The sequence below is a fragment of the Eretmochelys imbricata genome, chromosome 12 (assembly GCF_965152235.1).
Source record: "Eretmochelys imbricata isolate rEreImb1 chromosome 12, rEreImb1.hap1, whole genome shotgun sequence".
NCBI lineage: Eukaryota > Metazoa > Chordata > Testudines > Cheloniidae > Eretmochelys > Eretmochelys imbricata.
This window is the reverse complement of record NC_135583.1, coordinates 38856144-38870752: the sequence shown is the minus strand read 5'-3', so window position 1 is coordinate 38870752 and position 14609 is coordinate 38856144. Positions and strand designations below refer to the sequence as shown.

The window sequence follows — 14609 nt, the reverse complement described above, 5'->3', positions numbered from 1 at the left end:
GTTTGCGTGGAGTTGTGAACCCTGCGGGGCAGAGGCCTGGAGGGAGAAGGTGGTCAATGAGCCACGAGAGATGTCCCCCGGGCCCAGCCAGCAGCTCCCCCGACATCAGGGAGGAGTCTCCTTATGCAGAGCCAGAGGGGAGCGGGTCAGGGATGGGCTGAGCATGGCGCTCGCAGATCTGCAGATGACAGTTTTGGTGGCATCATTCTGCCAGTCTTGTAACACCAGATACAGCCCCAGCGAGAGGCCAGGCTGGTCGCTCCTCAGCCACAGGGTGTCCAGGAGCAGCACATGTCGAGACCACAATGCTCTTCTTTTCCCACACCATTTCTGTGGCCTGGTAAAGGCCGGGGGAGCCAGCCCTCCAACAAAGGCAGCGATCCAACCACTAGAGAGCCAAGAGGAACTCCAGCTCCTCGAAGACAGAGCTGCCTGTGAGTGACTCCACCTCGTTTGCCTAACACCCTGCCCTGGAAAGCCACTGCTCAGATGTCTACTGGATAATCACAATCAACACTCACTAGCTTCCTCGAAGGGGGTCTTAGAGTGGACAGGCCTTGGAGATTAAGCAATCCGGGTATTGTCTCCGGAACAGAGTTGAGGCACACTGGCCAGGGGGCGACCTGGTGGGCTTGCACTTCTGCTGCTTGCCTTACCGCTCCCTGCTCCCCCATTAAGTGGAAGGCTACTGACGCCCTTGGGCGGGAAGCTTCTCTCACCATATGCGGCTTTACACGAGAGCCCATGCAACCAGAGCAGTAACTCCACAGCCACGAGCCACCAGAGCGGGACTTACCTTCACTGCCAGGAGGGCTTGAGGCATCACACTCTGCAGATCCGTTTTGGGCTGATGCAGCACCCTCTGTCTCAGCTTGGCTGTTCTCCTCCGCCGGGGCGTCATCACCTTCCTCCATCTCTCCAAAGGAACCTTCAAAACACAAGAAGAGTCCGACAGGTAAATGATGAGAAGGCAGAGCCGTTGGGCTACACGTCCAGGCAGGCGCCCGGCACAGTGAAAGGCCCGGTTATCAGTTCCAATCAGGCAGATTCTCATCCTTCCTTTGCTGGGGAGGGAAGATGGGAAGCTACCTGTTGCAAACTCTGAAGCATCCATAGTCAAGAAGCCCTCTCCACAGGGGGCATTTCATGACACAAGGCTGATAAAGTGCCTTGTTCTCATCAGGGCTTGGAGAGGCACCCCCCAAAAAGCGTTCCCCCCCCAAGGTTTCCCACCTCTTCCACTTCCAAGGAAAGAAGCAGACAGACACATGCTAATTTCTAAGAGATATGTTCCTCTGTCCTCTCCTTCCTGCTAGGAGCATAATAAGGAAGATGCTCCAGTGACACGCTGCGCTCCAGATGTTAGATACTCCCAGCCCCCACACACTCACTGTTCTGGGCAGATGGAATGGGTTCTTCCAAAAACCCTACTGCAAGAACACGGATTTCAAAGCCACACACACGCCAATTGCAGAGTACATTGAGGGCGTCCTGATAGACTAGCCATGTTTCCTCCCCTGAATCGGTCCATTACTACGGCCGGGGGAGAGACACTGGGTGCCAGGGTGGATTTTTTCTGGGGGAGGAGGAGCAGGGTTTATACCAGTTAGGATTCACTCAGCTCTATGTGCAAAAGGAATTCAACAGCTGAGAAGCGCTTCCCAGGGCAGACTCCAGCGTTTTCCATGCTCACCACCCCCAGCACTGATCAGACCACTGGCAGCATTGACCCGCAGGCAGAGTCCGCAAGCAGCCGCCCAGAAAGGGACCAATATGAAACGAACGATGCCCAGGGTCAGGTCTCCAGGGCACTCACATCGCAGCACTCAACACATTTAGCTGCCGGGGTGAAGGCCGTTTCCTTCACTGAGGGACCCGGATACAGCTCAGCCCCAGCCCCTCCAGAGCTCTCTGCCCTATCCTGGCTAGCAGGCTCACCTTGCGCCAGCCAACACAAAGCCAGGCTAGTTTTACTGTCACTTTTATAAGCTCTGCTGGCTGCTGCAGTCACACGGTACTGAAGGAAATATATTAACGCTATAAATGTCTCTCCGCCTTGTAAATGGTGCTCTCCAAACATGCGTCCATCAGTAAGGCAGGAAAGGAAGAGGGGCCGAGGCCACGGCTAGATAGGAGCTGCTTTTAGTTCCTTCTAGGTTCTACTCACAATCACACGGCTTGTTTGAACCGATCCGCTCCTGGGGGCGGGGAGCTCAGTTATCTCGGGCGGGGGGTATTCTATTTCCTACCTGGTGGGACAGAAAGGAGAGGGGTCCCTTCCCCACCCCCCAGCCCCGCCCATCCAGAGTTAGAAGTCCAAGGGGCACCGTGGCTTCACCTGTGTGGGGTTTGCCTCCTACCCATCTGGCAAGTGCTTTGGTCTCACACTGCTGACACGGGGCCCAGCGGTGAGGATGTCTCTTGCCATGTTAAAGGAGTGCAGGGAACTGGGCTGAAACCCTCTCCACGTGTTTTGCAGACATCCCAACGAGCCACCCATGAGACGGCACGATCTCCCACAGCTGGGCACCAGGCGGACCGTGACAACGGAACGGGCCTCTCTTGGTACTCACAAAGCCCTTGTTTCACAATGTCCGTAGGGATAGGAGCAGCCAGACTGATTCCCGCGCTGGCAGCTGGGGCCCATTGGGAGGGGGACGGGGGGCAGAGGAGAGAAAGGATCATTTTGACATGCCCCTTGGGAAGTGGATGGGGCAGGGGTTGAAGGAAGCTTTCCCCACTCATGTTACTCTGGGGTGAGGCTGCCTTCATCTCACCAACAAGGCCGCAGGCTGCATGGGGCACTACTGAAATGTTCGCAAACACATAAGAACGGCCAGACTGGGTCAGACCAAAGGTCCATCCAGCCCAGTGTCCTGTCTTCCGACAGTGGCCAGTGCCCCAGAGGGAATGAACAGAACAGGGAATCATCAAGGGATCCGTCCCCTGTCGCCCACTCCTAGCTTCTGGAAGCCACTACTAAACATTATGTTTTTCCATGGCATCTTCCGGAGGACCTTAAAGCCCTTTACAGACATCAGTGAATTCAGGTTTGAAACATTCCTCTGGATTTTCATCATTCCATCTGACTGACAGCTAAGCCATGGCATGGCAAATCAAGGGAGAACAATGCTGGCTCCTTAAGGGACTGGGCTCCTCAAAGTGTGACGGATATCCTCTGCCCTCATTTTCTGTGCAATCATAAACGAAGACAGGCTGAATTCCTTGGAGCAGAGTCTAACACGGCTGGGCCATGTGTCTATGCAATGATGCCACAGATTGGGGCTTGAAGCAGGGGCCTCCAGAGCTAGGAGCCAGAGGCCTTTCTAGCTAGGGTGGTAAACTCCCATCCTCTGCTGATCGGGCACCAAGAGGGGACGCAGAACGCACACACCTCAGTGGGTCACGCGTACGCCAAGCTCACCCCAGAGCTGGAGAAGGCTTTGCCCTTGCAGCCTCCAGACTGGAGCGTGGGTGGCGTCGTGTTTCTAACCTCAGCCAACCTCAGGCTGTGCCACGTAGACTAGCTCCAGCAGGACCAACCCCTCAGGGATTAGTCGGCCTCCTCTCGAAAAGCACCCGGTTCACAGCAGACAGGCCCACGTCGAGTGGTTGCGACAGGCACGGCTAACTCAGGGCAAATCCAGTGCTGCTAGCACTGGAGACAGAAATTCCAGACCAGGACTCTTGGCCAACTCGTGTGCGTGCTGTTACCCAGAATGCTCACGGCACAGCTGGCATGGGAGCCTGGAGACCACACGGGGAGGTTTGGACATGCTAGTGCAGTGGCTTTCAGCCTGGGGTCCACAGGCAAGGTCTAAGATTTCCAAAAGGGTCGGCACCCCTTTCCCTTTCCCATGCCCGCTGGGGCACCTGGCACTGGCCACTGTCAGAAGACAGGATCCTGGGTGGGATGGACCTTTGGTCTGACCCAGTGTGGCCGTTCTGTCCTGCACCTCCATTTGAAAATTTTTAAGGGGGTTCACAAATGAAAAAAGGTTGAAAACCACTGTCCTATTGAAACCCCTCCCCACACCATGCAGCTGAGAGGGGGACTTCCATTGTACTCAGGAGTAGCAGGATGAGTCCCACCATACCAAGGAGGCGCTGCCTGGCAGGTCACCCGCCCGTTAGACTACTTGCAGACTGCAGATTTGATCAGCCAGGTTCAGAAATAAAACCGTAGTCACTTAAAAAAGAGAACCCTGCTTCTAATGATGGAGCCGCCGAAGGGAATGCTGCTGTGATAATGAGCTCTCCAGCACAGAGAAAGATCAAACACAAAAACACAATCAAACCGATTCCCTGGGAACAGACCATCACATCCTCCAAGCCCAACCAGGCCCGGAATCTCCAGCCTCCAAATATGGCAAGCAGCTCCCGCCAAAAAGGGGAAGGGGGATAAAACCGCACAGCGCATTTCTCCAGACCTCAGCCACTCTGTGTGACTCCAGGCATGTATATTTACACCGGGAGAACAAAGGGCCCATAATCTATACAAAGCAGACAACAATAAGCGTGAATAAAGAGGCTGCCGGAGAAGGGAAGGCAATTTATTCTAATTCTGCTAATTTCAGTTCCAGCACAATTAAAAAGACTCTGATAATATTCAGAAACAATTGCCGGCTAACAAATCGTTTCTCTCGCGGTAAATGAAACATTGTTAGGCTAATTTTTTCTTTCACGCCTTCACGGCTCTTGGGCGTCTGATAAAGTTAACCCGATTCTCTCCTTCTTCCCCTCTCTTCCATCCCCGCTCTGTGGGCAGGAAAGGCCAGTCCTTACCAGAGGAGAGCAGATGCGGGGGGGGACGGGACACAAGCGACGTACACACTACAAGCTAGGATTGTGGTTCCCCTGCTCACAAACACATACTCCTGCTAGCTCTCTTCGAGCTACCACGAGTCCCTGCAATAACACAGGTAGGGGGAGCAGAAACACGGCTGAGCTGGTTTCCAGTGGGTGCATACTCTGCATGGGTCAGCCGCTCTGTGCTACTGAGGCTATGCAGCTGTTTCTACCCATTGAGCTAGCACGAGCAGGGACATCACACCCCTAGCTCATAGCGTAGACGTAAACACTCGCAAACTTGGCCTCTATCTATTCAGCTGTTACTGTCATGCCCAAGGTGGGCCAGGGCTGCTTGTACTCAGCACTGACCACCCAACCTCGCCCTCAGATGTCACACGGCTGAAATTCTGGGCTCCAGCAAAAGGCAGGAATCCTGTTCGGAGAATCCTTGCCCTCCTAGATGGACTGTCACTCGGGGTTTTGACAGCTCCTTTTGCAACACGGCCCCGATCTCGACCTGAGCCTCTGGGTGTTACCATAATACAAAATCATATTTATCCAGCCTGACAGAACAGGAATCTATTCAGACAGGGGCTTCCTTGAACCCCTCTTGCCAGATGGAATATACTGGGGCCTTCCACTCCTTATTCTGAATCAGGCTCATTAATCCTGATGAGAGGCAAAAACAAGATAGCTTGGTAGATTGAAAAAGGGACCAGGCCCCTTCCACCGCCAGGCCCCAGATCAGGATTAGGCATCCAGCCACATCACCAGGAGATGGACACCAACATTGTAAGGTGCATCCTCACCCCCACAGCTAGGCCCCGGTTAAAGAGAGACCCCAAAGACCGAATGAGCCATGGAACATCTCCATCTAACTCCAGAGTGGCCATCTCTAGGGCTCATCAGTGGGGCAGTGTGGAGGTAGGTTGTAGTGTTGTTGCATGTACTGTGTTTGTTCTGAGAACAAATGGATGCCGGTCTTCAGGGAAGTCAATCTGCGACCTATTAGCACCAAATTCACTCTTACAAAGGGAGGGGGGTAGGGTGGAGGACCCCCCGCATGTGTTGGTCTTGTTGAACTTTAGGTCCATCTCTCTCCTTCATGAGATCCTCTTCCAGTGGAAAAGGTGCTTCTCAGACACCAAAGCACCAAGCTTTTTTGGATTGGTGCCAAGCATTAAATAGTTCAGATCTGGCACAACGGGACCCAGGATCACAGCAGCGGTTTTGGGAAGCCCGGCACTTTAACAACAGAAGTCCCTGCTGTGTCTAGCGTCACGGAACGCAACGGGTGTCTCGGCAGTGCTTCCCTGTGCCAGGCCAAGACACGGCCGCATTTCAGGGACAGTAAAGTCATCCTCTCAGTAGCTAGCGCTCAGGATCCCGGGGTTCAATCCAGGGGCCTGTGCACCCAAAAAATGCACGTGGAGGTGTTCAAGGAAAACTGTGACTCCCAATCTCTGCTGTGCCCAGGCGGCGCTGGGGCAGAAGCTAAAATATTTTTGTATCTCCATCAATGATGCTTTAAGGTGCCACAACCATAGCCCCCCATTCTTGGCACACAAGGTCAAGCTATCGTGCCCCATCTGGCTCGCAGATACGCTCTCCAACACCTCCCACATCCTCTGGCAACTTTGCACCCCTCGCTCTGCCTGCAATGTGCCAGGAGCAACAATGTTCCCAGCTGCGTGGGTTAAATGAGCTACTGGATATTTTAAAAGACGAAAGCAGCGAGTGGAGCGTCATTTCTCTGGGATTGCTGGAAGCCTTGCATGGTTATCACCTCACGCAGACTCCCTCAGCTTGCCTGATCTGTCTATTCTTCATTAAGCAAATACGCTGAAATGGAAATGAAAACATAATAGCTATTTGATTTTCGGCGAGATATTTTGCATATTGGTTCAGTGCTGATAGTGGAATTTCATCAACTCCCTTTTTTCATGCTTTAAAACTGAATTACTGAGGCTGGCTTTACAGAGAGGTGATGAGCCAAAAAATGCTCCATTCCAAGATACTCCGCTTAGACGATTAACTATTCTCCATCCCCCTCCCTCCTCCTCTCTCTCTCTCTCTTTTTTTTTTTTGATAACAAGGAAGGATTTCTTTTTTAAATTACAGCGATTGTAAAAACTTGCATTAATCTGAGATGATGTGACAAAGTTAACTATGTGAAGGCCGGCCCCGGATGAGATCAGGGCCATTAATATACGGTTTGGCTGGTGGTGGGAAGAAAGGGTAGAAAATTTTTGCTTGGCAGGATGGGAAGGGGTAGTTAAAAGTTCCAGAAAACCAAATATCCTACAGAACAAGCCCATCGTATCTCAGGGTGCAAGGGGCAGCATATTAGGACTGGTCATAGACAAGACTTGGGAAAAACCTATTAGCCCAATTACCTGTGTTCCCCCCACCCTGAAGCTATACCCCCCATCCTGTAATTTAAAGGAATGTAACAATTGTGTGTTGTTCACTGTAGCCATCTACCATCAGCCTTGTACTCAATAAATTGTAGGCAGTGTAGCTTAGTACATCTCCTCTCTTGTCGTTTTACCGTCTTTCCATTCCTGGCTTGCCCCACTTTTTCATACCTTTCTTTCCTGTCACAAATCATAGTGTGTTTTTTTTTCCCCTCCATGACTGTGTGTGTGAGTGAGAGAGAGACACACCCACCCACCCCCTTCTTCCTGATCATTTTTGTCTTTGCCCTTTTCCCAAAACCTATTTACACTTATCCCCCTTGCCCCCCTCCCCACACACACACCGCTTCCATTGCTTTAACTTATCCCAATATTGTTCCTTTGCCTGCTGCCCCCTCCTCCCATAGGGTCTGAAATGACCAGAAACCTCATAGCCACAATATTAAACTAGGACAAGAAGCTCCTCAATCCAGGGGCAATGGCCAAATGAGAAGCCACTTGCCTCCACGTAGTTATTGGAGAAGCAGGAGGGCAAAAGGGTGCTGGGATACCCATCAGGTACCTCAATCCTGCTTAGGGATGCCACCTCTGTCCCTCTATCAGTTTCTCAGCTGCTGCTGGGGTGCAGAGGTCTCACCTGCTTCGCTCTCTTTTGGGTCCCCGTTCCCCAGAGGGCAGCTCTGGATCACCCTTGTTCTCAGCTCTTTCCAAGGCTGCAAGCGAGAAAATGACCTGGGTTGTCAGTTTCACATGGCTGGGCTCCCTAGGAAGCAGCACTGAAAACTGCCTAGTCAGGTTTTGTTCTTTGGCAGCTTAGGTCTCTGATCAGCCGCGGCAGCCTTGCCATGCAGTGGTGCACTCAGTTAGGTCTGGAAGACTTACATCAAACCACGAGGACTAGAAACCAATACTTTTAACAAAAGCTCAGGGCTTGTCTACACAGGGGAAGTTACACCGGTATAAGCCAATGTGTGAATTCATACTGGTATAATTATTAGTTCAGGTCTTCATGTGGACACTTTGTCTGGTACAAAAGACATAGTTTTGCGGGGGTGGGGCGGGGCGGGGCGGGGTTAGTTTATGTCTATTTGGAAGGGGCTATACCAGTATAATTAGATCAATTTACTGGTATAATTGGCAAGAAACTTTCCCAGGTAAACAGCTCTGCAGGATAGAGGGGCTTGAACAGCCCTCTTTCATGTCAACTTCCTATCTGCCCCTGCCAAACTGTTTCTTCGAGCCCTTTTAACAGGTTTCATGCACCCTCCTGTGTGTGACTCCAAGATGTACTAAGTTGCCACCAATTCCCACCTTGCAGCGAAAGCTACTCGCATGTCAAGAGAGGCATTGGCAGGAGAATTTGAGAGTTTTATTTTTGAGGGCAACGTTTCTCCACCACCAGCAACCCTCCAACAAATGCTTATTTCCCCACCCACCCAAAGCAACCCCCCAACCTTTGGGAAGAACTTAGCAGAGTGAGGTCTCCCCCACCTCTTCCCAGGCACCATCGCCCTGGCCTTCAGGAGTTGATCATTAAGATGGGCTACCCCACTCTTCACCCTTCTACACATAAGGGCTTCTGAGCCGATGTTCCCAAGAGTGCTGCACAATCGGTGGCCTAAGGTTTGAAGCTCCAGCTCGTTTCCTCACTGAATTCCAGGGGCTCCACTCTCCCATCGGATTAGGAGGCGTGGGGCCTTCACAAACTCTGGGTCGGATGCAGGCTCTCACTCTTGTCCTACAAATGGGACATGGGAAAGTTGCTAAGCGACAGCTCTCTCTTTCCCGGACGCAATCATAGAAAGCGTGTATCCGCCACACGTGGATCAGCACCCACCAACTCCAACCTCTGCTGGTACACTGTGGCCTCAGTCAAGTCTCTCCTCTTTGAGCCTCAGGTTCCCAGTCTGTGGCATGGGTTAGAATTTGAGTTCAGACACAAGACTCTTACATGTCAGGGGATTGGGCAGAAGCACCGTGTTAACCAGACCAGGGATTCATGGATACATTTACACACCCAGCAACTCCAGAAGTGACTGGCGATTTGGGGCGTCACTTATTGGGCGGAGGGCTGTCCCAATCTGACACACACCAAAGGAGCCAGTTTTCCAGACAGTATGTAGCACCCACCTTCCGAAAAAAATATCAGGCCCCTTTTAGGTGTCAAGTTGGGCACCCCAATAATGGAGGTGCCCAAAGTCACCGGCGGCTTCTGAAAATCTTGGCCTGTGTGTCAACCCTCCTGCAACAAGCTGCTCACTGGTCTCCATGTGAGCTGCTGCAGGGAGAGTTCCACCTCTACTCCCCCTTTCTTAGATGCACCCAACCCCATTGGCTCAGCAAGGCTCCTGCTAGTGGCTGGAAATGCCGTGACTCCAGGCTGGAGCCAGGCTCTGGCCCTCTCCCTTCTCCAGCAACAACGGCAGCGGGCTGGAGCGGCCGTATTTTGGGTTTACTTCATTTTATTTGGAGACACACCGCGAGAGAAAGTGTGAGTGACAAACCAAGCTGTCTGGGCTGTCAATCATCCCTTTCAGGATCAGGACAGCCAAGATAATCTCCTGACGAGTCCTTAAAATGCCCACTTTGAGGAGGACGACAGGTTCATATTTAGCCCATCAGTCTCCCCACAGAGCCTAATTACTACCTACGAAGGCCACTCGTTCATTACCGGAGGATTACAGCAGGGGGTGGATAAGGACAGTTAGCAGCTACCAGCACAGAAACAGAAACGGCCAAGCTGAGCTTTGAAAGGGAAAATGGCACATCCAGTGGCAGCACCAGGCATCAGCTCACCAGCAGGTTCAAGATGCTGCCTCCTGCCTCCCCAGGAATACAAAGAAGCAGGACCACTTCCACCCCACTTACCCCGCCCAGCCCTCCTGCTCCCTGGTTCCGGTTCACTTCAAAACTGCCCTCCCAGTTTCTTAACCTTTCTGCAGACTTGCCCCACGCTGCCTCATGACCCCATAGCTTTGTTTGCCACAGGCCAAGAGGATGCTCAAAAGAACACTTTGCAGAGCCGGGTAAGAAGCATAAGGGAGGACGATGGCCGCTTAAAGATTCTACCAGCTGCGCTGTGGCATCCCTCCTGTCTGTGGGATTCACTCCTCAGCTGTACTCCAGGTTCTGATGCTTCCATTAAAAACAAAATAAATATGTCTAGCCACCGTCCCCAATCACAAAGAAAAATCTTTAACACATAAACCAAGTGCAATACACGTAGCAACGTCTGCCTGAGTCGGCAGACAGCAGACCCGCTTAGAAAACGTGAACAACAACAAGTTATTTGCAAACAGGTTTTTATTTTCCAGCCCTAGCAAGCAGCCTGAAAAATTAATATATGGGGAGGAAGGGTGGTCTAAGAGCAAAGGTCCTGGATTGAAGAGACCCAGGTTCAATCCCTGGCCCGGTGACAGATTTCCTGTGCTGATTGCAGGCAAGTTGCTTCATTTCATCTGTAGAGTTGGGATATTAAGCACATCCATCTCCCCACAAGTCTAACTACTACCTAAGAAGGCCACTCGTTCATTACCAGAAGATCAGAGCGGGGTGGGGGGCTAGATAAGGGCGCGCTTCTCCACAGCTCACGTGGCCCTGGAAGGTAAATCCATTTAGTAAGTATAATGTTGTGTAGCAATAGTTTGGCCACTCCTCCTCCCCGCTTGCCATACTAAGTTCCTAGATACCAGACTGTAGTTTGTGTACATGGTACTAGACAAAATGAAGTGCTTTCCTGTGATCAGTGCTAACACCAAGAGACTGACGCAGTTTTCACAGTCAGGAAGCAAAGAGGGTGCGGGTCAGCAAAACTGTCATTACACAGGTAATTATTTGATCATTTCACTCCAATTAAACTTCTTTCAGCATCTGAACAATAAACCTTTTCTTGATCCTTCTCATTTATCCAGCAAATTTAGAAAAAAAAAGTTTGTTTCCAGGCTGCCAAGAGAGAGACCCTGGACTATCCGAAAGCAGGCATGCAGACAAGAGCGAAGCGATAAGAGGCCTTGATAACAGATAGAAAATAGCAACAGATTCAGACTTTCCCACCGGCTTGGAAATCAGGGGAGGAGGCGATTCCACGGGGCAAATGACAATCTGTTCTCCGTCCATCGCCCTCCCAGTGTGGGGGGGTGGGGGGAAGGGGAGACAACGACAAGACAAACAGGCTCATATCTTCAGCTAAAATATGTTTGATCCTCCAGGACAGTTCTGCACTGCCACAGGGTAGGGACCCCAGTGTTGCCAACCCCTAAGCCTTTAAAAATAACAAAATCCACAAATTTATTCTTCTCCCTGCAAAACCAGTTAGATTTTTATGAAACCAATCATGAGATTTTCAGTTTGGGGGTCTCCTTACCTGCCTTGGGGCCCATATTCCCAAGCTCCTTTCTGGAGCAGCCAGGGCTAGACACACGCTTTATTATTTTTATTTTTTTTTTTTAAATGAAAGGACAGGTTCTCACGCAGTCAAAGGACTCCAGGGGCTGAGGCAGTGATAAAAAACCACCAACTCTCCAGGCTCAGGCGAGCTGGCGACGCCATCTCCATAGAGAGGGTTCGCTGGTTTCCAGAGGTTCTGAACAGCTTAAATGCTACACGGGCAGATGCTGAATGCAGACTCATGGGGCAGGCACATGTGTGAGTCAGACAGCCCGGCAGGCCCGCCATGGACTTAAGGGTGATCCAGAAGTGGCTCTAAGTCAGTCGAGAAATGGGGTGGAATCTTTCCTTCCGTACCAACAGTTTGGGCCTGTTGGGCAAGTTATTGTCCCCTCAACCTCCCTCTTTTGCCTGTCGCGTCTATTCAGACAATAAGCTCTTTGGGTTAGAGACTGTCCCTCTCCTTCTCTGTACAGCACCTAGCACAACAAGGCCCTGATCGCATTGGGGGCCCCCAGGTGCTACCATAAGACCAATACAAATTAAGCAGTGTATTGAGTTCTGCCCGTCAGCTCTGTCCAGGACCTTAACAGCCACCTCTACCTCCAGCTGCACACCCTCCAGCCCTAGATCCACTGGAGCGCACAGCTGGTGTCGGGTGAGCTTGCTGCTTCCTCTCCCACCTAACAAGAGGAGCAAAAGGGGTTGGGATTCACAGGATGGAGACTGGATAACATAGCTGGAGTCTTTCCCTGTCCTCCCACCCTTGGCAATCCCTGTTTGTGTAAGGAACACAGGGGGACAAAGATAGGAGGAGGAGATCGGCACCCACGGAAGAGCTAGATAAACCCCCATCGCTAGGGAGAATTCCTGCTCCTCTGAAGGCAGCCGAGGTCGTTCCCACCACAGATCACACACCTAGGCAGACCAGATGTTTGGGGCTCCCCATGCAAGCCCAGGGCACTCCCAGCCCTGCAGAATGCACGGGAGAGAACAGAACCACCATACCAGCAGCTGGGCATAGACCAGGTCATCCAACAAGCCCTGGTTTTAGAGGGCTCCTAACGATGCCAGAGGAGTTTGAGGGTCCCCTGATTGTGCACCCTAAAAGCATGCATTTGTTTTAAGGTGGTGAGGTGCCCTCGCCCAGGGTCTGGGTCCCCGGTACCCCGGCAGAGGAGGCAGGGTCTGGAGAACAGAATGGGTCTGTTCAGACACTGGTTACTTCAATGGGGCCACATCGGGCTGGAATCCCGACCCCGCTCAGGTAGGCAATAAACTCCCAGTGACATCAATACAGGCATTCTGTGCCCGTGGCTATGTCTACATAGCAAAGCGCGTGCCCAGGCTAGCCTACTCACCTCTGAGTGAGACCAAATCCAGCGAGCGCAAGGGACCAGCAGCCGTGAAGACAACCCAGGGTCCGTGCCACCAGCACTGGGCCACCTTCACTGCCACTGTTACCCACAGCAGCTGGATTCAAGCTCGCTCAGGTAGGCCAGCCGGTGCACAGCCTTTGCTGTGTAGACAAACCCTTAGAGAGCTTCTGGACAGACACCGGTTTTAATAAATCCTCCCCACTCACAACAGCTACATCTGGGGACTAATCAAAGTTAACACCACCCCTCTCCCAAACTAAGGTCTCTGCCACCTATGTACTCCCAACAGGATGCATCGTCCCCTGGCCAGCAGGACAGAGGTAAATAGGATGCATCGCTCCAGACAGAGACCCCTAACAGCAGGAGCATTGCAAGGCTGATCAGCACAGCCTGGAGAGCACACACAGGAAACACAAGCCAAGCTGGGAAAGGCAAAGCACCGCGGCAAATAAAAAAAATTAGAGGGGAAGATGCCAAAAAACCATCTCCAGCTCCCACCATCATCTCCCAAACCCCTCCTGAATCAGGGGCTCTGCCACCCCAGAGATACCCACCCCACCCCGCCACACACAGCTCCCTCCCAACTTAGATCAGGTGTCCATTCCACCAGGCTCAGCTATTACTAGACGGAGGTGCTGATGCTTTGTTAGGAATTTGGAGGCATCTTTTGGGGCCAGCTCTGTGCTTTCAGCAATGGGAAGGTTTGAGCTGGCCTCTGTTCGTTCACATCACCACCCTCTGGGTGACCTCCAAAGCCGCCACACTGCATGTGACTGGAGGCGCTGCAAGCAGCTGGGCAATTCAAGAATGCTTGGGGGGACGGGACGGGGGACAGGAGAGGTACACGGCAGGATGCGCAATTCTTCCTGATTATTTCTTCCCCCATGGCCTTTACCTTCCCTCTGCAGGGGACAGCACAAAGTCTGGGGAGACCCTTGGCAAGCCCACCCCTAGCAAAGCTTTCCCTCAACAGGAGAGAGGAGATGCTCCAAGCTAGCCAACTGGAGCCAGGAGTGCGCACACACAGAGAAAGGCCCTGCACACATGGCATCTGCCGGGAGCCAGCCCAGATGCCTTGAGCTGGCCATTCCTGGAAAGCATTAACGTGCAAGCAGTGCCAGGCTCTGAGAGAACTTGACCCTGAGGAGAGCAGGAGGAGTGACCGTGCTGGAATGAGAGGGCCACGCACAAGGAGCTGGGGGTGAATCCAGGTTCTCCTGCAAAGTCAGCGAGCTTGATAGAAAGCAGATAATGGTTCTTTGTCTCTGCAGCGTCCTTCAGGCTCTTATCCAGTCGCTGACCCTGAATTCATCTTCAAATTAAAAAGAAATATATAGAACGGAGACTGGAGTCGGCAGACGGATGCTTCCCACCAGGCCCCAGGGAGCTGAAAGAGACTCTGCCAGCTTGTAAAACACGGGCATGACGTCCACCAGTCACCTGGCAATTAGGAAGCAGGGAGACCAGTTATTACCTGGGCTTGAAAACACTCCCAACTCCCCTGTTGACTCGGCCCAAGAGTGCCAAGGCAGGCGAAGGCCTCACTCTAGCTACCACGCTTCCCTGTACCAGTCTCTTCCTCCAGCCCAGGAGAGAGTCTTCCCCACCCTCCCCAGGGCTTTCCTGCTCTGGACCA

General features: G+C 52.2%; 1 protein-coding gene across 6 annotated transcripts in view; it reads right to left on the bottom strand.

The window, feature by feature from the left end:
* The window catches only part of ZFPM1 (zinc finger protein, FOG family member 1), a 119362-nt gene that overhangs the window by 66259 nt on the left and 38494 nt on the right, over positions 1–14609 (bottom strand). For 4 of the 6 annotated variants that reach the window (XM_077830831.1, XM_077830827.1, XM_077830828.1 and 1 more), the window contains exon 2: positions 797–928. In XM_077830831.1, coding sequence (XP_077686957.1) covers positions 797–914 — 118 coding nt within the window. In that variant the 5' untranslated portion in view covers positions 915–928. Of the gene's footprint in view, positions 1–796; positions 929–8699; positions 8947–14609 lie in introns of those variants that run through there. The other 2 variants (XM_077830829.1, XM_077830832.1) reach the window with 2 other exon arrangements.